General features: G+C 44.9%; 1 protein-coding gene across 2 annotated transcripts in view; it reads left to right on the forward strand.

The window, feature by feature from the left end:
- GRM5 (glutamate metabotropic receptor 5) overlaps positions 1 to 23,265 on the forward strand; it is a 286,384-nt gene that overhangs the window by 247,413 nt on the left and 15,706 nt on the right. For both annotated transcript variants that reach the window (XM_063127180.1, XM_063127181.1), the window contains exon 8: positions 5,453 to 6,392. In XM_063127180.1, coding sequence (XP_062983250.1) covers positions 5,453 to 6,392 — 940 coding nt within the window. The remainder of the gene's footprint in view (positions 1 to 5,452; positions 6,393 to 23,265) is intronic.

The following is a 23,265-nucleotide window of genomic DNA, read 5'->3' on the forward strand; positions in this document are numbered from 1 at the left end:
TGCTGGGGGACATGGGTGAGAGGGTGGTTTTGCACCATGTCCTGCTTGTTGGTCCCTGGCCAACAGCCGGTTTGCCACTGTGTGAACAGAATGCTGGACTAGATGGACCCTTGGTCTGATCCAGCAGGGCTCTTCTTATGATCTGGGAGGGCAGATGCCGGGGGACTCCCAGACCCAGGCAGACACCTGCATCATCCCTAACTAGTCAGGATAACTATATGCTACCTCCACTATCAGAAGTAGTATTCGTACGTACACCAGTTGCTGGGAAACATAAGCGAGGGGTGCTGATGCACTCATGTCCTGCTTGTGGGTTTTCCTATTGACATCTCATTGGCCGCTGTGCAGACCGAATACTCAACAAGCTGGGCCGTTTGTCTGATCCACCATGGCCCTTCCTATGTTCTTAAAATACTTCTTCCTTTTGTCAGTACTGTGTCCACACAGCACTGCCTGGCCCAGTGTATCTCCATTGCCAAGACATCACCTGCACGGTTTTGCTTGTGCATTTATTTGCTTGTGTAAGTCTTGGCTTATTTATTTTTTGACTGTGAAGGTTCTCAATGGAACCTCAGCTTGCTGCGTGCCAGGAATTTTGATATCTATTTTTTTAAAAAAAAAAATGTGTCTGGCTTGTTCAACCTAAAATATGATTCCATCTTTTTCTCCCCCAGCTCATTGGTCAAGATTAATTTTTCATATTTTTGGCACCAAGGGTATGATTAATTGAAACGGAATCCAGCTGGGGATATTGCCAGGTTTTGTTTTGTTTTAAAATAGCTTCCTGCCTTCCCTCATTCATGTATTTGAAAGATATCAATCACAATTCAGATTCAGCAGGATTTTTGTGTTTAGGAAAGTATTAAAAGAGGGGATGTTGGCATTACAGACATTGACGCACACGTGCATAAACACACACACACACCAAATTCTATACCCGAATTAATCATCAAAGACATTTCCTTTAAATAGGACTGCCTTATATGGAATCAGAACATTGAGTTTTCTTTCCCAGTATTGTCAACACTGACTGGCAGCAGCTGAACAGGATTCCACGCAGGATTCCTTTCCAGCTCTGCCTCTACCTGGAGATGCCAAGGACTGAACCTGTGACCTCCTATATGCAAAGCATGGGTTCTACCACTAACCTATACCAATGGGGATTCCAGAAATACCTTTGGCCTGGCCCCTTCCATATGTCTAGTTAGGGTTGGAAGGTGCTACTCTCATCGGACAGATGCTCCTCTAAGTAGGAATGGTGGAATGCCATTTCTTACTCAGCTGGCATAAGAACATAAGAAGAGCCCTGCTGGATCAGCTCAAAGGCTTGTCTAGGACACACTACTGTTTCCCACTGCGGCCTATGAGCACAATAGCATCTTCCCAGTCATGGTTCCCAGCGAATGGAATTCAGAGACAGACCTCTTCCGGTCCTGTAGGTCAGAGGTAGCCCTCAAGATGTTGTTGGCCTCGAAGTCCCAACATCCATTACCATTGGCCATGCTGCCTGGGGCTGAATTGAGTGTGAATGTGGGGCAATCTCTTATTTTCTGATGGGAGGTGTCTTCTGGCCAACAGAGAAGTAATCGTCTCAATTGGCTTTAAGCTTGGACTTGCCACCAAATCCTGGGATATGTAGCTACTCAGGTTTCATCAAGTCCAGCAACTGGTAGTCCTTTTGGTCTACAGCTCCCATGACCCCTCCCTGTTGACTATGCTAGTTAGGGCTGATGTGAGTTGTAGGCCAGTATACATGGAGGGCCTCTAGTTACCCAACCCCTAATCTAGTCCCTTGACTCCGTAGACTCCATGAGTGGAACATCTTCTGGAGTGGCAGCCTTGTGATGTCCACCAGGGTACACTGATTCCCCTTGCTTCCTGTATGTGCTGGAACCAGCAGTGAACCCTTCCTCCATGGAGATCTCATCCAGTCCTTGTTCTTTCTGGGCACAGGCTAATTTGGATAAGTGTACTAATGTAGGTATGCTCTATGGGTGCCTCTGTCACCCATCGGATCACTAAGCATTCAAAGGGCATAGATTGCCATAAATCTATTCTAAATTTTAGAACAGATAAATGTTTTTATCTGGTTGAGCTTTTATACTGTATTTTATATTATGGTTTTATACTGTTGTTTTATACTTCGAATGTTTTTAATTTTTGTGAACCGCCCAGAGAGCTCTGGCTATTGGGCGGTATAGAAATGTAATAAATAAATAAATAAAATGAAATAGAAGCTTATACTCCTATCTGGGAGAGCAGTGTGTTGCTTATACTGATGCCCCATTCCACATCTCTTCCTTCTTATTGGTCTTTCCCCCCCCCATTATTTTTGTTTCTGAATTCATTAGAGAGGAGGAAGAAAGTCATCTCACATTCTTTGCGACTTCTGGAGTGGCAGAAACAAATGTTAGTTTCAGCAAGGGAAGGGAGGAGAGGAGATGCAATTAATTCCACCATCCCTTGATTTATCCCCAGGCCCTATGGGCATTTCTCATTCTTAGCATCCTCTAAATGTGTTGGCAGTTTGATTTTTGAGGTGAGAGAACAAGGCCTGAGCTTTTGCAGTTCATCAAATGCCTTAAATGCTTCATTTAATGACTGGACATTCAAAACGCGCATTTTAGTATAATTGCGAGAAAAGTGCCTAATTGCTAAGATGGAGTAAATTAAGGACAGACACCTCAGCTAAGGGGTTTTTCTTTCTCTTCTCCCGGATCACATTCCAGCCCTTTAGCACTGTAAGCTAGCAGGTTGTTCCCTGAAAAAGAGCCAGAGAAGGCAGCCCTGAAGAATACTAATGAGGGATTGCCTTGGCTGACAGTTCTTGGTCTAGGACAGACCTGGGAAACTTTGGAGGATTTGCAGGGCTGCATTGCCCCCTCCTGAACCCTCTGGGGGCTGCATCCTGCCACCAGAACTGACCAAGGCAATGGAATTTCAGCACTATCCTAATAAAGGAGCTATCCAAGGTGCTTAATCCCCCAGTTTGAGGATAGGGTTCATCACTTTGGATAGCTCCTGTAGAGTTCTGGCTAGTTCTGGCTAAAACCTAGAACGGATTCACAGCCCCATCGAAATTAAAGACACCAGCCCCTACTGAGCTGTATGTTTTGCCCTATGGAGAAAACAGCAGGTTGCAAGGGGTTGATTTTAATTGGGGAAAATGGTAAGGGAAAAAGAGTCAAACCTCCAACAGCTGGTTCCTGATCCAAAATGTGCAGGGTGCACCTGCAATTGATGTTAAAAGCAACATTGCGCCTTGCGTGAACGGTGCTGAGACTAGTTTGGCCCTCAGTTGCCCTCAGGATATGCACTGTTGTCTTGAGCATCACATTCAGAGCCGATGGGTTGGATTCTAAAGTTTCCTTTCCTCCAGCGGAAAGCGTCATTTTGTCGAAGGAAGCCTCTTTCTTGAAGAAGAAACACTCTCAACACAACCCTATATATGGGCCCGGAGGCATCCACAAAGATAGTTTAGGCTACAGAACATTTTTTTAAGGCAAAGAAGGTGTTATTTAAATCTTGATGCTTTAACTTAACAATAGTTCCTACATCGCATATGAACTTGTGTCAATGGGAATCAGGTAGCCAAAAATAATATCTTCTTTGTGCTGCTTGAATATGGAAACAATGCATACTTGCTATTGCTATAATATCTTGCCAGGTAAGAGCAGCAGACCCCTTCTTCTCCCTATATTACTATCAAAGGAAGCACCTTTTTTGTAGCGTTAGGTTGTCAGCTTTCTAATTTGCACTCAAGAGAACCCAGAACACCTTAGAAAAGGTGTGAAAACAAATTGATGGGCAATTCTTGCAGGCCATGACTACAATTCACATTTCGCAGCAAGCACTAGCTTCTAGCTGTCACACAAGTTATGACTCGGTATTCTGGGTCATGTGACCGGCTCCTTCTCAGCTTCTTTAAAAATAAAAGCAGTAATGTAGAATTATATTTACGGTGGGGGGGGGGGATGGAATTCCATCAATTCACACCCAACGGAATAAATAAATGCCTATATGTTTCCGAGCCCAATTCAAGGTGCTGGTCTTAACCTATAAAGCCCTACATGGCTTGGGACCACAATACCTGATGGAACGACTCTCCCGACATAAACCTACCCGTACACTGTGCTCAACATCTAAGGTCCTCCTCCGAGTGCCTACTCCAAGGGAAGCTCGGAGGGTGGCAACAAGGGAGAGGGCCTTTTTGTTGGTGGCCCCCTGACTGTGGAATGATCTTCCCGATGAGGCTCGCCTGGCACCAACGTTGTTATCTTTTCGGTGCCAGGTCAAGACTTTTCTCTTCTCCCAGGCATTTTAACACCATTTAACGTGAAGTTTGTTTTAATGGACCCCAGAATTGTTGTTTTTAAATGGATACTGTTGTTTTTATACTGTTTTTATGTTTTTTTTAATTTTTGTATACTTTTAATGTTTACTATTTTTAATTGTTGTAAACCGCCCAGAGAGCTTCGGCTGTGGGGCGGTATATAAATGTAAATAAATAAATAAATAAATAAATAGAATAAAATGCCAGTAAAAACACAGGATAAAGTATATGAAGGACTGTGGACATGGGGAAATGCTATACAAATACAGTACTGCTACTACTAATACTATTTCTACTACTAGTAGTAATAGTACAGTTCATAGAATAATCAGGTGAGTAGCTAAATAGATTAGCATTTCAGTAAGGCTACAACAGGGAAGAAGGTGAAAGCCAACCATTAATGAAGAATATAATCCTATCCATTGTGTCAGGGTTGATTAGAAAAGTATGGGTCAGTTTTAATAATTAGAAAAGTATCCTCTTCCTTTCCAGCAGTGAAGTCACAAGTAAAACATGAAATTCACCTCCTGTCCTACCCCTGTCATTTGTCCCCATATCTTCTACTCAGCAATAGACTGCCTCTCTATTTGGAAGTTCTCTTCCACTATGCTGGCTAGTATCCATGTTTAGACCTGTTGTTCTAGGCACTTGTTCCATTCTTTCCAAAAGCTATCAGCAACCACCACAGCTTGTGATTTAGTGAGCGGCATACATTAATTTGTGAGCAATTAGGAGGGAGCTACGACTTAGCATCCCCCGAGAAAGCTTCACATATGTCAACAAGCCGGAGGGTTGCAAGGATACAGTGGATAAGTTTGAAGAGCAGCCGTGAGATCCTTACCCAGTACCACACCATTGCCTTACTAACTACCTCACCCAGTGGAGATTGGTCGCTCCAATGCCAGTGAGGCAGTGAATCCGCTCCAGGTTTCAATCAGAACCATTCTAAAGGAGCTGTCCAAGGTGCAGAGCTTGGGTAGCTCCTGTAGAGTTCTGACTGAAACCTGGAGCGGAACCACCACCCCACTGATGGCAGAGCCACCAGCTTCTACTGCCCTCAATCCAAGAGTTACTGACAAACCAACTGATTTCCCCCCCCCTCCCTTTATTTCTCTCCAGGTTGTGATTTAATCCCAGTCCAGTACCTCCGATGGGGCGATCCGGAACCCATTGCAGCCGTCGTTTTTGCCTGCTTGGGTCTCCTGGCCACCATGTTTGTCATGGCCGTGTTCATCATGTACCGCGATACGCCGGTCGTCAAGTCGTCTAGCCGGGAGCTCTGCTACATCATCTTAGCGGGCATATTTTTGGGCTACCTGTGTACTTTCTGCCTCATCGCAAAGCCTCAGCAGATCTACTGTTACCTTCAACGGATCGGCATTGGTCTCTCTCCAGCTATGAGCTACTCGGCCCTTGTGACGAAAACCAACCGCATCGCAAGGATCTTGGCCGGCAGCAAGAAGAAAATCTGCACAAAGAAACCTCGGTTCATGAGTGCTTGCGCCCAACTGGTCATTGCATTTATCTTAATATGCGTCCAGCTGGGCATCATTGTTGCCCTGTTCATCATGGAACCACCGAATATAAAACACGACTATCCGAGCATCCGAGAAGTGTATCTGATATGCAACACCACCAACCTGGGCGTGGTGACTCCCCTCGGATACAATGGCTTGCTCATCTTGAGCTGTACCTTCTACGCGTTCAAGACCAGAAACGTCCCTGCCAATTTCAATGAGGCCAAGTACATCGCCTTCACCATGTACACCACTTGCATCATCTGGCTGGCCTTTGTGCCCATTTATTTCGGGAGCAACTATAAGATCATCACCATGTGTTTTTCCGTCAGCCTGAGCGCCACCGTGGCTCTTGGCTGCATGTTCGTGCCAAAGGTGTACATCATCCTCGCCAAGCCAGAGAGGAACGTACGCAGCGCTTTTACCACATCAACGGTGGTCCGCATGCATGTCGGGGATGGGAAGTCATCTTCTGCCACGAGCCGTTCAAGCAGTTTGGTCAACTTGTGGAAAAGAAGGGGGTCATCTGGAGAGACTCTAAGGTAATAACTGTTCGTACAGGAGGCTTTCGAGTTGAAGAATAAGAGGAAAGATGCTGAATTTTATCTACACTGCCATGCATCTCTCCAAGGATGGCATTATTTAGAATAGTCCAGTAGGCTCCTACAATGTAGGATCCCTCTTTCACCACAATCTAAAAATGGGAGACACATTTAATTATTCCTCTTCCAAATTAATACTTAATCTATTCCAGCCTTCACCAACCTGGTAGCATTCAGATGTGTCGGACTGCAATTTCCAGCCAGCATATCTGTGCTGACTGGGAGTTATGGGAGTTACAGTTCAACACATCTGAAGAACACCAAATTGGGGGAAGGTTGATCTATCTAGTTCTGCTTTCCTCAAGCTGGTGACCTCCAGATATGTGGGTCTACAGCTTCCAACATCACCAGTCAGTGTGATTGTCATGTGATATGGGCCTTTGTACCATCCTTACCAAGCCAATGGACATGTCAGCTGGGGAAGATGGGAGCAGTAGTCCAACACATATGGAAGGCACCAGCTTGGGGAATGCAATATTAGTCCTATCCTTCTCCATCTCTCTTTTCCTTCTTACTCCTCTCTCTCTCTCTCTCTTTCAATCTTTCTCCTTCTTTCTACAGCACTGATTCAACCTATCCTAGGTTAGACCAGAATCCAGTCGTGGATCCTGACCTACCAGGTGAAAGCAAATGGAAGGGCTGGCATCAAGAGTCAGTATAGTTGGACACCTGCCATGGGCCCATACCTCAGTAGAGGGCCCATTGGGAAGAGCCCCTTGGACCTGCTCCTGCTCCTCTTCCCCATCACAACCTGCATTCCCCCATCTTCTCACTGTGACCCAGACAGTGGTGCTGGTGAGAAGGAGAGGTAGCTGATGCAACTCCCTCCTTGATTGCTGGCTCCATGCCTGGCAATCAGGCAGGTTGTAGAAAAAAAAAGAGGAAGAGCAGCAGCAGTTGCAGTTGGCGACAATGGCGGTAAGAAGGTAGACTCACTGGGGCAATGAAGATGCCACCCAAAGTTCCTCCAAAACCTGGAGCCGAGCCTGGCAAATGGTTTAGTCTATTGGACAGAATGTAACATTGGATGCATACCCAGGGCCATATGTTAAGTGATAACTGAGCACTGTGTTCATGTCACCTCTTGTTACGCTGCTTGCCTAGATCATGCTGAAGGAGAGACTTCTCTGTCTTATGCGCGTGCACGCTGGAACTCCACGGCTGGAGCCCATCTCATGCGTCTTTTCCACCCAGTTATTCTTGGGTGACAATGGGGTAGGAAAGACCCACCTAGCTGGCCTCCCCCACATCGTTCCAGTATTCACACATGCAATGCAGTTGCGTGGACTTCCATCGTGGGACGTGGGTCCAACTCCACTGTGGGCACATGTAAACCTTGGCCTTCCCAAGCCTCTACACTCAGCATGTGCAGGGTGAAATGCACAGTGAAAAGGCCGGCCGGCCGGCCTTCCCAGCCTCTAACGCGGTGCGCATTTGTAACGAAAATGGAGTGCGGTGCAAGCCTAGCCACTGGCCTAGGGGGGCTGTTGAGGCAGCTGCACATGGGCCAGAGGAAGAAAAGCAAGAGCTGGTACAAAAACAAGATGTCCAAATCGCTTCCTCTTTTCTTTGAAGCGGCTCATCCAAAATTCCTTTCTCTTTGCCGATAGTCAAACTCGCTGTGGGCTTACTGTATATCTCCGCACTGTGAAAAGACAACATAATTGCTTCGTAACTAGAAATTAATCATTCACCATTCAGTGGATAGGATCATTAGTAGCTATTTTGGGGGGTTTCCATGAGAGTTTTACAAGTGATTCAACTCGTCTAAATTTTGCTCTTCGTATGGCATCCCTTCCTACTCTTCGCTCCTCTTTCTTGGCCCTGTCATTACTTATTCCAAGAGCTTGCTGTCTGCTTCACTTTAACCATCCCCATGGTGCCATTGCTTCCCGTGGCCTCATCGTTTCCATGTTTGTTCCCTCTCCTCCTTCCGCTGATACCTGGTGCTCTGCTGAGCCACCTCTTCTGTGGATGAGCCCTGGTGGGTTTACGAAGTGTGGATGGTGGGCTGGAGAAGGCAGCAGCACCCTGGAGAGCTCCTTTAGAGTTCTGACTGGTTCCGACTGAAACCCGGAGTGGATTCATTGCCCCACTGACATCGGAGCCACCAGCCTCCACTGGGTGGCAGTGCTAGGCAAAGCTTCATCTGTTGAATTCCTGGCTGTCAATGACTTATTAAAAACACCTGAGACCATCCTGCCAGGGGCGGGCGGGCGGGTGGGTGGGTGGAAGATCAATCAACGGAATTCATCTAAAAGTACGCAAGACAGTGTTCTCTTATATTTCAACTATGCAATTACCTTCTCAAATCCAGGACCGTGGTCCACTTTTCATGTCATGATCAACCTCTTTAAAATAGCCCCGAAGGAAGGATAAATCCTGACCCTACTTTGCGCTTGGCGGCTGGCTCACGAATTGGATAAATTCCTGGAGGCAAAGGCTCTCAATGGCTACTTGCCCTGATGGTTGTGTGCTATCTCCAGTAGTCGAAGCAGTAAGCCTGTGTGCATCAGTTGCTGGGGAACATGGGTGGGAGGGCGCTGTTGCACCCTGTCCTGCTTTCTCAGTCCCTGGCCGATGTCTGGTTGGTCACTGTGTGAACAGAGTGCTGGACTAGATGAACCCTCAGTCTGATCTAGTATGGCTCTTATGTTCTTATGAATATTTTCAACCCAACACTGAAGTGACTGGAAGCCAAAACAAACTACCAATAATAATAACAACAACAACAATAATGGTGATGATGATGATTTTTGAATTAGAACGACTTGGTTATATTTAGATGGTACAGAGTGTTGTAAAGGAGTGAGTCATGCCGGTTCTTAAAGAAACATGCTGTTTAAGTCATGCCAGGCTGCAGAAGGGCCCCTATCATTAAGACTGTGCTCTTTTGATGCTAATTGATAGCACTGCCAAGTTGCATCAAAGGACTGCCAAAGAGATAAGCCCGGGGCTCCATTCAAAACTTTGCCTGCTGTCAGCTTCAAAATGAGAGTGAACAAAGCAGGGCATCTAACACAAGGGTGTGTGGCTATATATTTTTCTCTTTTTTTGGCGTAGGATGCCGCTTGATGCAAGAATCTTATGAAAAAGTCTAAGCTGGCATATTAAAAAGACAGAAATTGGTCCGTAGTGGTTGCAGGAAGGCAACAGTCATTATTGCCAAAGCCCTAATCCATCTGGTGATGAGAGGTCTTGGCATAGGATGCTAAGGGGAGACATGATAGAGGTATACAAAATTATGCATGGTATGGAGAATGTGGACAGGGAGACATTTTCCTCCCTCTCTCAAAATACTAGAAACCGGGGTCATCCCATGAAGCTGATGGGTGGGAGATCCAGGACAAATAAAAGGAAGGACTTCTTCACGCAGCACATAGTTAAATTATGGAACTCACTACCTCCAGATGTAGTGATGGCCACTAATTTGGATGGCTTTAAAAGGGGGGTTGGATGAATTCCTGGAGGCAAAGGCTATCAATGGCTACTAGCCCTGATGGTTGTGTTCTATCTCCAGTATTCAAGGCAGTAAGCCTGTGTGCAGCAGTTGCTGGGGAACATGGGTGGGAGGATGCTGTTGCACCATGACCTGCTTGTTCATCCCTGGCCGGTGGCTGGTTGGCCACTGTGTGAACAGAGTGCTGGACTAGATGGACCCTCGGTCTGAACCAGCATGACGCTTCTTATGTTCTCATACTGACCCCGTGAGGGTGCATACCCTGTGTTCAGTTTGGGGGAGAAAAAATTGACCGGTGAATTGCAAAAGTTCAAAGGCATTTGTGGATACCCAGTGGAGCAATTGCTCCCAGAGCCTATTGAAATCAATGGAGGCACAATGCCTCCATTGATTTCAATCAGCAGAGTCCGGCCCAAAATATTTGAGACCCACCCCTGAAGACCTTGGAACCATGGGATCGTCTGTGTGAGTTGCTTTTTTGTCCCATACCATCCATTGTTGGAACTTCAGGCTTCTCAGCTTGGTTTGATTTAGGGATGAATCTGTCCGTTTCATTTTCTCCCGCATTTAATTTTTCAAAATCTCAAGTTCTTTCTGTCCTGTCTTTGAAGATATTTGCACATTTTGGAAAGTTCTTATAAAAACGAAACAAATGGAAAGAGATTCTGACCCGTCTGCACTAATCAAATTCAATAGGTACAGCTATTCCCAGCATGGAGGGGATCATGTTGTACCTGCCTGCCTTGCAGCTCTGAAAGATGAGGACCCCGTGAGGAAAAAAGAGGTGGCAACCCTTACATAGCACCACAAAGGTGGATAGATACATAGGGGTTCAAACCCAGACTTTTAGGAGTTCAGCACTCAAAGCCCTAGGTGCAAATGGACAAAATCTGTAAATTCCGGTTTCTCCCACATTCTTCGGCTATTGGGCGGTATAGAAATGTAATAAATAAATAAATAAATAAATAAATAAATAAATATTGTTTTAATTTTCAGGTCTTTCTATCCTGTTTATGGAGAAATTTGAAACTTCGGAACAATTTCATATACGACGTTTCTATACCGCCTAATAGCCAAAGCTATCTCAGTGATTTACAGAGATTAAAAACTTTACAAATATAGTAATTATATATATAAAAGCAGTTTAAACATGTAAACAGACTGCACACACACACACACACACACACAAACACACACACATCCAAACAATTCTGAGATTGTAAGCCTATGCGGCAGGGTCTTGCTATTTACTGTTTTACTCTGTACAGCACCATGTACATTGATGGTGCTATATAAATAAATAATAATAATAATAATAATAATCAGCAATAAGAAATCCCACGGCTTGATTGAAAACCTTATAATATGCTGCCAAGTGAAAGTAGGGGAAGGTCTTAACCTGGTGGTGAAAGACAACAATGTTGGTGCCAGATGGGCCTCACTGTGGAGCTCATTCCAAAATCGAGTGGCCACCACTGAGAAGGCCCTTTCCCTTGATGCCACCTTCCGAGTCTCCCTTCAATGAGGCGCCTGGAGGAGAGCGTTAAATGATGAGTATAGCATATGGGTTGGTTCATGCCAGGAGAGGCACCCCATCAGGTATTGCAGTCCACGTGAGACTTTATAGCTCAAAACACGTACCTTGAATCAGGCTCAGAAAAGTACAGGCAGCCAATGCAAGTGGACAGAATCGGTGTTACATGTCTGGACCTTCTTGTTCCTGTTCTCCATCTGGCCACTGCATTTTGCACAAGCTGCAGGTTCTGAACCTTCTGCACTTGTCAATATTCTTATCCAACCCTAGCAGAAGTCACTGAATGCAGCAGAAGACACAGAAGCTGTGAATTCTCCTGAATATCTCCCCACCCATCCCCAGTTCCTGTTGTCTGCCTTTCCCCCTGCCTATAATGGCAAGTGGCACTCAAAGAATGATGCACATCAGGTGAGGATGGACAAAAGGAAAGAACCCACAGGCGAATTGCTGCTGCTTTGACTTCTGTGATGTTCGTGCCCTTAAAGCTACAGTGTGACTCTCTGGGAGAAAACCTGACAGCCCTACTGTGCAGGGACCATCCTGGTATCACAGAGAGGACAGCTGGAAAAGAGAAGAGGCCAAGGAAAGTATTATTATTATTATTATTATTATTATTATTATTATTATTATCATTATCATTATTATTTATATACTGCCCCATAGCCAAAGCTCTCTGGGTGCTTTACAAAGATTAAAAGACAAAACATTAAAAGTCAGTATACAAAATTTAAAACCATAAAAACAGCTAACATTTAAACAATTTTTAAACTCTCAGCCAGGCCAAAGCTAGTTCTGGAGTCAGTTAAAACTCAGCATATGCTGTTAAATGCCTGGGAGAAAAACAGAGTCTTGACCTGGCTGAGGAACAAGGCCCTGGTGAGGCTCGCAGGAAGCTGGTCAAGATTTCCACATCAGGAACGTGCAAGTTCAGGAGTGGAGAAAGACAAAGAGGCAGGAGCAGTCCTGACTGGTCACGTAAGAATCTCTGCCAAGAGAAATGGGAAGAGATAGATAAAATAGAGCAGATAGTGGCTCCTCCCTCTTCACTTGCTCATGTCTTATTTATTTATTTATTTATTTATTTTTCTGCAGTCCTTAAGGGCTGCTTCCCACATGGCATTTTTTGCAATGAAGACGTGCTTCTACAACTGAAAGAGACTGAAAGAACTGGGCATGTTTAGCCTGGAGAACAGAAGGTTGAGGGGAGACATGATAGCACTCTTCAAATACTTAAAAGGTTGTTATGCAGAGGAGGGCCAGGATCTCTTCTCGATCCTCCCAGAGTGCAGGACATGGAATAACGGGCTCAAGTTAAAGGAAGCCAGATTCCAGCTGGACATCAGGAAAAACTTCCTGACTGTTAGAGCAGTACGACAATGGAATCAGTTGCCTGGTGAGGTTGTGGCCTCACCCACACTAGAGGCCTTCAAGAGGCAGCTGGACAACCATCTGTCAGGGATGCTTTAGGGTGGATTCCTGCGTTGAGCAGGGGGTTGGACTCAATGGCCTTGTAGGCCCCTTCCAACTCTGCTATTCTATGATTCTATGAACTCACTTCCATGTCTAAGAACACCAAGTCTAAGAACACCAAGGCTGAGTGACATGCTAATCAACTGGGGGGTGGGGGCAGGAACAGAATGGGAAACAACCATTGATTAGCAGAACTCAGCCCAGATGGGGAAGGCCAGGCGTGGAGTCTTCCAATGTCAATAGGCTGTTGGATCACTGCACTGGTGAGTTTCCCTTCCCTCTATCGCCCTCTGTTGGTTCTGGGGCTCCATTGCAACCCCTGAAGCAGACCGCCAGGGCTGGGATTTTGCACTATGTTTGCTCTCCCGTGGAAGAGAAATGAATTTTATCTATGCACAAATTCTGGTTTCTGGACCCTGCAAAGTTAAAGGACTTTGGGGGCCTGTTTCCTCTGCTCTTTTGTTGCATGAGTCTTTGCCTTTCATCATGGATATGGGTTGAGAAGTTTATGACTTTTTTTAAAAAAAAAAATGGAGTCGGTGAATCATTAGAGAGCAATCAGTTTAAAACCAGTTTAAAAAACAAAAGTCCCTTATTAATTGTGCAGCAAGTTAAAGGAAAAGTAATTGTTCAGTTATTTGTAGTACATGTATAGCACGCAATATAATAAAATCTCTAAGCAGTTTACATACAATGTTTTTTTTTAAAAAAAATGACAGTTCAAAGTACATATATAATACAATATTTATTTATTATACTTATATACTGCCCCCATAGCCAGGGCTCTCTGGGCGGTTTACAGAAATTCTAAAATTGAGATAAAAACGATTATACAAAATTTAAAATTCTAAAACACAGAACTTACACACATAAAGCATTAAAAACTGTTAAAAAAAACTAAACGTGTGGGTGATTAAGATATACCAGTAACTCTAAAAAATGTATAACAATCCCTCCTCCAATGGAACCCCACCATCACTACACACATGCACACAATGTTCCAGACAACACCATTTTAGTAGATGCATTCACCCCTTGCAGGGCTGGCCCCAGTGGGGGCTGGGGCCTCTGAATTTGGTGGGGCTGTGAATCCATTCTGGATTTTAGTCAGAACCAGACAGAACTGTAAAGGAGCTATCCAGGTTGCTGTACCTATTTTGGGGATAGGGTTCAGCAGCTTGGATAGCTCCTTTAGCCATCTGGCTGATTCTGACTGAGACCCAGAATGGATTCACAGCTCTACCAAATTCGGAGTTACCAGCCTCCACTGCCTGGCCCAAAATACTTTGCTGCCTGAGATAAAGGACAGCAAGCACCCGACTTTAGTGGGACTTGTCTGGACTGGCAGCTGAACCAATGGTGACAAAGGGTCACTGTCCTCCACCCCACCACACCACACCAATGGACAAGCCATGGGACACGTACAGCTCTGTCTTCCAACATTGTACTGCTGCTTGCCCACCTCAGCATTTGTTGCCTTAGGTAGCCGCCCCGCTCTGCCTCATGATCGGGCTGGCCCTGCCTACTTGTCTGCCCCACCACAAATTATGGTTCTACCCCTGAAAGATGGAACGAATTCCATGAAGTTGGAGGGTAAAAAGCTTTCCCTCTTTTAAGGGGCAGGGGAAAGGGGTCCCTCGGGTCATCCATTGAGGAGGGAGTGGCAGCAATCTTGGTGTTTGTTAAAGCAGCAAAGAAGTGAAATTGGAGAAGACTTGCCATCCCAGCATTAACTTCCAACTCTCTCTATGAAGTCATTGTTTCATCCCCTCCCACAATCATTTGCATGCCCCTTTCCCGTAATTCAGTACTTGCAAATGGTGCGTTAAGAAGAACATAAAAAGAGTCATGATGGAACAGACCACACAGTGGCCAACCAGCTGTCCATGGTAAACCCAACAGCAGGACATGACTTCAACAGCACCCTCCCGCCCACGTTCCCCAGCAACTGGTGTACCTAGGCATCCTGTCCCTGACACGGGAGGTAGCATACAGCCAGTAGCCAAGACTAGTAGCCATTGGTAGCCTTCTCCTCCAGGAATTTGCCCTATCCCCTTTTAAAGCCATCCGAATTGGTGGCCATCACTACATCTTGTGGGAGAGAATCCCATATGCGCTGTGTTAAGAAGTCCTTTTTATCTGTCTTGAATCTCCCTACAATCCACTTCATGGGGCTTTGATTAGTTACCAGAATCCTTTGCTTCTAGTTTCCAAACTTTCCTGGCACTTCCCATCACTTGGAGAACGTAAGAACATAAAACGAGCCATGCTGGATGAGATCAAGGGTCCATCTCGTCCAGCATTCTGTTCACACAGTAGCCAAGCAGCTGACAACAGGAACCCCAGAAACAGGACATGAGTGCAACAGTATCCTCCCACCCATGTTCCTCAGCAACTGGTGAACCTTTGGCATCCTGCCTCTGATACTGGAGGTAGCACATAGCCATAAGGATTAGTAGCCATTGATAGCCTTCTCCTCCAGGGATCTGTCCAGTCCTCTTTTAAAGCCATCCCAATTGGTGGCCATCATGGCATCTTGTAGTTAATTCTGGTAAGCCAGGGGTGGGTTATCCGCAGCCTGCAAGCCGTATGCAGCCCTCGCATGCCACCTGTGTGGCCTGCCGCAGGTGCCCAGTGCTCCCTCTGCCCCTCCCCAAATTTCTCCCCCTGTACCATCCCTGCTAGGGTTGAAGATATGAAGGGATGTCTCTCCCCACCTCCCTCTTTCTGGTGCTATCAGGCTCCAAATAGCCTACCAAACAGGCTGATGGAGGCTCAATAGTACTGGGGAAGAGGGCGCATGGTGAGAATTTTCCAGTTGGGTTGCTGGGAGTTGGACGAGGTTAAATCCTCTTCCTCTTTCCACAGATCTCGATCAAGATTTCTGGGGTGGCTGAGGAGAGTTAAAGACTCCCGCCCACCCCTGTGATCCTGCTGAGGATCCCTGGGAGGAGGGAGAGGTTAAAGCCTCCCAATCATTTCAGGAATAGGAGGGGGCATATGATTGTATGACTGGGTTTGCACAACAGGCTACTCCACACTCAGTGGTTGAGTTTGGGTAGTTGTTGAACCATGGGCTAGGGTAAGGCCGGCCCTACAATGAGGCAGAGTGAGGCAGTCACCTCAGGCAACAGATTTTATGGAGGGGGCAAATTGTTATTTACTTTGTAGTATTATTATTATATTATTATTATCATTATCATTATTATTATCATTATTATTGTTATATCCCGCCTTTTTTCCTGCAAGGAACCCAAGGCGGCATACATAATCCTCCTCTCCATGTTATCCTCACAACAACAACCCTGTGAGGTAGGTTGGGCTGAGAGTCTGTGACTGGCCCAAAGTCCCCCAATGGGCTTCCATGGCCGAGTGGGGCCTAGAACCCGGATCTCACGACTCCCAGTCTGATACTCTAGCCACTACACCACACTGTCTCTCACACTGGTTTTCATCATATTTCTACTGCCAGGGATGGGATGGGATGGGTCTACCCTTGGCTTGGGTAGTTGAGTGAGGTGCCATTTGCTGCCCTGCCCCAGGCAACAAAATGTCTTGTGCCAGCCCTGGTTAGCATGTTGTCTGAACCCAGGACTTTTCCCATGAGATGGCTTGTTAATCATGCAGTGGGGATTGATAACCACCTTGAAAAACCCAAGGGAAAAAAATGGGTTCTTAAGATGGCTTGCTTGAGAAAAATAAGTGAAACTGTGTGGTTAGCTTGATGAACATGCAGAAAATGTCCTGGGTTCAGGCAACTCGCTAACCCACTTGTCAAGAACCTACACTCAACCCTGGGTGTTGGTTACCATGTTGTGTGAACAGCCCCAGTGTGTGTTCAGCCCCCAGCCAGCACTAATGTGGCCAAAAAGGTGAGCCACCCCTGGGGTAAGCCCAATATGAACATCCTTTTTTCTTTTCTTTTCTTTTTTACAAAACTATTGTTTTTGTTGATGTGCAAGTGATAATTGATTAATCTGCTCAAACATATGATGAATGAACAAAGATGTGATTAATCTTAGAAAGAGCCTACAGAATATCGAAGTTACCTCACCAGTCACTCGACAAAAACAACGGGGGACTAAAAATAAAACCCACATGGTGCCCCATGATTTATTCAAACAGTAATGAGTTCTGGCACATGTAACCCCTAGATCTACATCCACCAATGACAGCAACCACAAATAACCAGATCTCAGGAGGCTTGAGGGCAGGATTTCATGGAGGCAAAACTGGTGTGATGCACTCAGTTCTTAAGTTGTTCACAGACAGACAATGCTGATCAGGTTTCAAAGAATGTAAAGACTGTGTGATATGGAAGAGTGCATTTAAAAAAAGAGAGAGGCTTGGATCCGAATTAGGCATCCACAAATGAAAGGGCTCCTTTGTTCATGGGCAGGGTGGAGATCCAGCAGAGGATCTCACTGGTGGAAGAATGGGAGGCAACTTTGGCTGGTTCTGGGTGCTCCTGCAGCCCCACCACCACCACCACACACACACACAGACACACTGTTCCACAAGGTTCCCCAGCCCTCCAAATGACAGTTTTGGAAGACCCAAGGGACTGCAAGGGGAAGGGGGAATTGCTTTTTCCCTTATGCTAGCCTTCCCCTCTTCTGCTAATAGGGCCCTTCTCCCTTCCACTTGCTCCCTTCTGCTAATCTTTCACACTTCTGCTTCCCCCTTTCTTCTAATGGGAACCTTCCCCTTTCTGCTAGCTGTCCACACTTCTGCTTCCTCCCTTCTGCTAATGGGAGCCTTCTCCCTTCTGCTAGCAGGAGTATCCCTTGAGTGGTGCTCCTCTCAAATGATGTTTCTACCACTGGGAATAAACTCAAGATCCCAGCCCTAAACTCCAATGAGAACTATAAAAACCAGTAGTACAGAATGTGCCAATCCCTTGTGTAAGCCCTATGAAGAGAGATTGGAACAACTGCTAAACAACTCCATGTTTAGCATGGAGAAGAGAAGATTGAGGGGAGACATGATAGCACTCTTGAAAGGTTGTCACACAGAGGAGGGCCAGGATCTCTTCTCGGTCATCCCAGAGTGCAGGACACGGAATAAGGGGCTCAAGTTACAGGAAGTCAGATTCCGGCTGGACATCAGGAAAAGCTTCCTGACTGTTAGAGCAGTATGACAATGGAACCAGTTACCTAGGGAAGTTGTGAGCTCTCCCACAGTAGAGGCATTCAAGATGCAGCTGGACAACTATCTGTCAGGTATGCTTTAAGGTGGATTCCTGCATTGAGTGGGAGGTTGGAGTCGATGGCCTTATAGGCCCCTTCCAACTCTACTATTCTATGTTTCTATCTTGATTGCTATTGGAATTTCACCGTTTGGAAGGAAATCATGGGCAGTGGCATATTGGGAAATTTTGAAGCAGAGACGCTCATCATGACAGTCCCCATAGCCGTGCCCCCAAGGTGATTCCAAAAATGCTGGTCTCTCTGTTGATGTCCATCAGCAAACCAGTTCTAGAAGTTTTCATCTGCCCTCCGTAGCAGGTCCTTTACAAAGGGAATGGTCATAATTGCCTATTCAAGACCAGTCCACTCCAAAATACATTGTATTACCACAGGATAACTCTCAACAATATACCATTGTTGGGAAAATCCATGCCCCATGCCCCAACTATTGTGAAGAGCACACTCCCATTCTCCAAGCCCTTAGCTGTTTTATACAACTGCGCCTTGTGCTGGACCAGAATGTAGCATTCACTTTTGGATGATTGAAGAGTAGTATCCTTTTAGTACAGTGACTTGCATGCTTTCTTTTCAAGATAGTTTATTTTCCTGGCCAAGTTGTCCTACCACAGGATCTGAGATGTTGCAATTTGTTTCAATGGTCTGATTCATTCCTTCTGCATAGATAATTTAGTTCAGGTACCTCTCTGGACAAATTTGATAATGTGATTAATTAAAATTTATGGGGTGGTAAAGGAATAGCTGGGATGTCTTTGCGAAATTCTGTGAAGGAGATTAGATCTGAACGATTTTGATGAATTGCTCTAAAAAAAATTGCTCCATCATATAATAAATTGAGCCTCTTGTACGTTATGATTACAATGGGTTGAAATTTGCATGCTGAGCTACTGTTGTCTTAGGGGAACATTCTTGGTGCAAATTTGATTAAACCATTTTTGACGGAGTGATACAAATTGCTTGGCTGCATGAATGGAGCATATTGGTACAAAACCAAGTTCAGATTTTTTTTAAAAAAAAAGAATTGAAACAATATTAGCATTTATTTAGCATTTTGCAGTGATCAAGGTGCTTCTATTGCCTCATCTTGTTAAACCCCTTTCAATGTAAACTATTTCCATAGGGCTTATCTACACTAAGTTGGATATCCCACTATGAAAGTGTTATGAAAGCGGTATATAAAAGGCAGGAGCCACACTACTGTTTTATAGCAGTATTGAAGTGCACTGACAACTGTTGGGGCTCATAGACACATACCATATACCACTTTCATACTGCTCTCATAGTGCAATATCCAACTTGGTGTAGATGTGTCAACGGGCCCCAACAGTTGTCAGTGCACTTCAGCACCACTATAAAGCAGTAGCAAAGATCCTGCAGTGCACTTCAATACCGCTGTAAAGCAGTAGTGTGGTCCTGCCTTTTATATACCGCTTTCATATCGTTTTCATAGTGGAATATCCTGCTTGGTGTAGATGAGCCCATAATTAGATGAGGTGATATCCCAGGGATCGCCCCTGTGCGTCCACATGACGCACAGGGGATCCCGGGAGCAGGGAGGGATGATCCCTCCCTTTCCCCGGGATCTCGCCCTACACTTCTAGACGCTTTTTCCACAGTCTCGGGCTGATCTTGAGACCGCAGAACATGTGGGTGGGCATCGCGGTTTGTCCTGGCTCCTTGTGAGTAACCGCAGGGAGCTGGACATGGGGCACAGAGCTCCTCAGGAGCTCTGTGCCCATCAGGGGTAGGGTGGGGGAGCAGGGAAACTAATTTTTTAAAATAAAAACTCACCATTTTGTGCATGAGCGCTCGTGCGCTCAGTTTCCTTTAAAAAACAAAAAATGGCAGCTGCGATGTTGCGCACCGCATGTAAACCAGGGCAACGATCTAGCGATCATAAAATCTCAAGATCGTCATCCTACTACCCCCCTCGTCTAGCTGAGGCCTGGGTCAGTATTATTACCCCCATTTTATAGATGGTGGTAAAGTGGTTTAACTTTAAAAAAAACCTCTTTGAGTTTTTAATGTATTTTTTTAATATAACATTTTTAAATTGTTGCATGTTTTAATTGTAAATTACCTTGGGGGCCCTATTTGGGCTGAAAGGTGATTCATACACATCATCATTATCATCATCACTGAGATCAGCTCAGGACATGTTCCTGGTGGTTCCATGTGGATCTGTGTTCCAATTGGAGTCCACCAGGAGAAGAGCCTTCAGTGTGGTGGCCCCCTTCCTGTGGAATTCCCTGCCTCTGGAAGTCAGGCAGGGAATTCATTGTGTTGATTCCGGTGCCTCCTGAAAAAGTCATTTCAGGGAGCTTTCCTTGAGTGGCAGGTAACGATTTTACCAGAACTCAGGTTTTATCAGAACGTTGTTCTTTTGAAAAAAGTACATTTTAATATAGTGCATTTATTCTTTTATTCTGTCTATTGTCCACTGCTCTGAAATCTTTTGGATATGGAGCAGTATATGCAAGTAAATAAATAAATAAATAAATATAAAGCAAGGACGAATCGCTTTATTTTTTTTGTCCGTGGTAAACAGACACCCTATGCCATGCATACCAGAATACTAACCCGTACATTTCAGAAATTAGATATTCAACATTTCAGAAATTATACCATTGCCCACACTTATTTTGCAGTTTTTGTTTGCTATAACATCCAACTTGAAGAAGCAGAGCTGGAAAAAGGGCAGGAAAGAGCAACTATAATGATCAAAGGGCTGGAGCATCTCTCCCATGAAGGAAGGTTACAACACCTGGGGTGGTTCAGCTTGGGAAAAGGAGGCTAAATGGAGACCTGATAGAAGTGTACAAAATTATGGTTGGTGTGGAGAATGGGGATAGGGAGACATTTTGCTCCCTTTCTCAAAGTACCCAGAGGGGACATCCCAGAAAGTTGACTGGTGGGAGATTCAAGACAGAAGTTCTTCACACAATGCATAGTTAAACTATAGAATTCACTACCACAAGATGTAGTGATGGCCACAAATTTGGATGGCTTTAAAAGAGGCTTAGATAAACTCCTGGAGGAAAAGGCTATCAATGGATACTAGCCCTGATGGCTATATGCTACCTCCAGTTTCACAGGCAGTAAGCCTATGTTCACCAGCTGCTGAGGAACATGGGCAGGAGGGTGCTGTTGCACCTCTGTCCTGCTTGGGGATTCTTGGTTGGCCACTGTGTGAACAGAGTGCTGGACAAGATGGACCTTTGGTCTGTTCTAGCATGATTCTTCTTATGTTCTTAAATTCACTAGAGGCATTCAAGAGGCAGCTGGACAACCATCTGAAAGGGATGCTTTAAGGTGGATTCCTGCATTGAGCAGGGAGTTGGACTTGATGGCCTTATAGGCCCCTTCCAACTCTGCTATTCTATGATTCTATGATTCATTTAAGTTATTTTTTTTAATCAGGATTTACCCAGTTTGCACCTTCCAGACCAAACACGGTTTCAAACACAATCTATGATTGAAGTCTGTACATTTTGGAGCTGGCAATATGATTTGCGGACACACACACACACACACACCCTAAAAAGTGCATATATTGCATTCAACAGCATGTGTACATCTGAAGCATGTCCATGAAAAACTGTGAACTTTTGAAAAATGTGCACAAATATGCTTTAGTCAATGGGAGAAAACCATGTACATTTCAAAGATGCACACGATTGATACATACATTTGGAAAATACTCATGAAAGTTTGCACAGATTTTCCGGCGAAAAGAAAAAGAGCTCACAACCTGATATGAACTCGAGTCTGAATGAGCTTCGAGATGGAATTCAGGGAATCCCCCAGATTTAGCCTTCACACGTTCAGGGCAGCACATGAAGACAGTTCTAGGAGACATGTGAAGTTCTATTATTGTGGTTTTATTCCCCTATCCAATCTGCTATATATGCTGTCTGCACTGGCTGTTGAGCTTCCATTTTAAATAGCAACAACACCTCATCAAGGCCTGCCTTCTGTGTGCTGTTTCTACGTAAGCAATGTGTTCTAGTGGTGCCATATTCAAAGTGAAACATGCAATGTAAGACTATTCCCAAAATCTATTCTGCCCCCCAGTGAGTTGGATTTATAAACTATCTTGTCTAAAGTGTCTCTGTTAAGAGATAATAAATGCAAGGCTGTATCAATCTACTCTCACCCAGTGTCTGGACAAACCTCAATCTTTCTGCAGATTACCACTTTGTGAAACTTCATTTTATAAAGCACGGGCTGCAATTCCATGTGATTGCCTAATTTTATTGTTATTTTCAAAAAAGATGACTCCTATTGATGCAACTAAATAGCTCAATAATGAAATGGTGAGCTTTGATTTAAATTGAGTCTGTTGAAACCAGTGTGGGAAACTCTCTGTATTTTCTTTTTAAAATGTATTAGACGTGGACAAGAAATTGTGCTTTTCTAGGGCGACCATATGGAAAGGAGGACAGAGCTCCTGTATCTTTAACAGTTGTATAGAAAAGGGAATTTCAGCAGGTGTCATTTGTAGGCATGCAGCACCTTATGAAATTCCCTCTTTGTCACAACAGTTAAAGCTGCAGGAACCCTGCCCTCTTTTGTATCTGGTCACTCTAGTATAGTTAACTGTTGTGATGAAAAGGGGATTTTTCACCAGGTGCTGCATGCATAAAAAAATGACACCTGCTGAAATTCCCTTTTCTATGTTGCTGTTAAAGATGCAGGAGCCCTGTCTTCCTTTCCATATGGTCACTCTATGCTTTTCTGGCTCTGCTAAAACATAGCTGTTGTCTCACAATAAAAACTCCTCTTCAGCTTCTAATTGCCATTACTGCAATGCGCCTGCTTTTCACTGCTACCGTTTATGAAGCAGTTATTTCTAATTAGACCGGCCTTACCCAAGCTGGTGCCTTCCAGACGTGTTGCACAGCCACTCCCACAATTCCCAGAGAACGTGGTCATTAGCATGGCCGTCTGCACAACACCAAGGACTAGTGACTTTTAAAGCAGAAGTCTCAGTATGAAGAATTCCTTCTGAGTTACAGAACCCTGGAATCATGTGTTATGACTTCTTATGTGAGGAATGCATAAAGCCCTGATTATTGTGAACCTGTCCGACACGTCTCCCCATGCAACTAATGAAACAAGCTTTTGCAGCATTCAATTTCA

This window comes from Elgaria multicarinata, chromosome 5 (genome assembly GCF_023053635.1).
Source record: "Elgaria multicarinata webbii isolate HBS135686 ecotype San Diego chromosome 5, rElgMul1.1.pri, whole genome shotgun sequence".
Classification (NCBI taxonomy): Eukaryota; Metazoa; Chordata; class Lepidosauria; order Squamata; family Anguidae; genus Elgaria; species Elgaria multicarinata.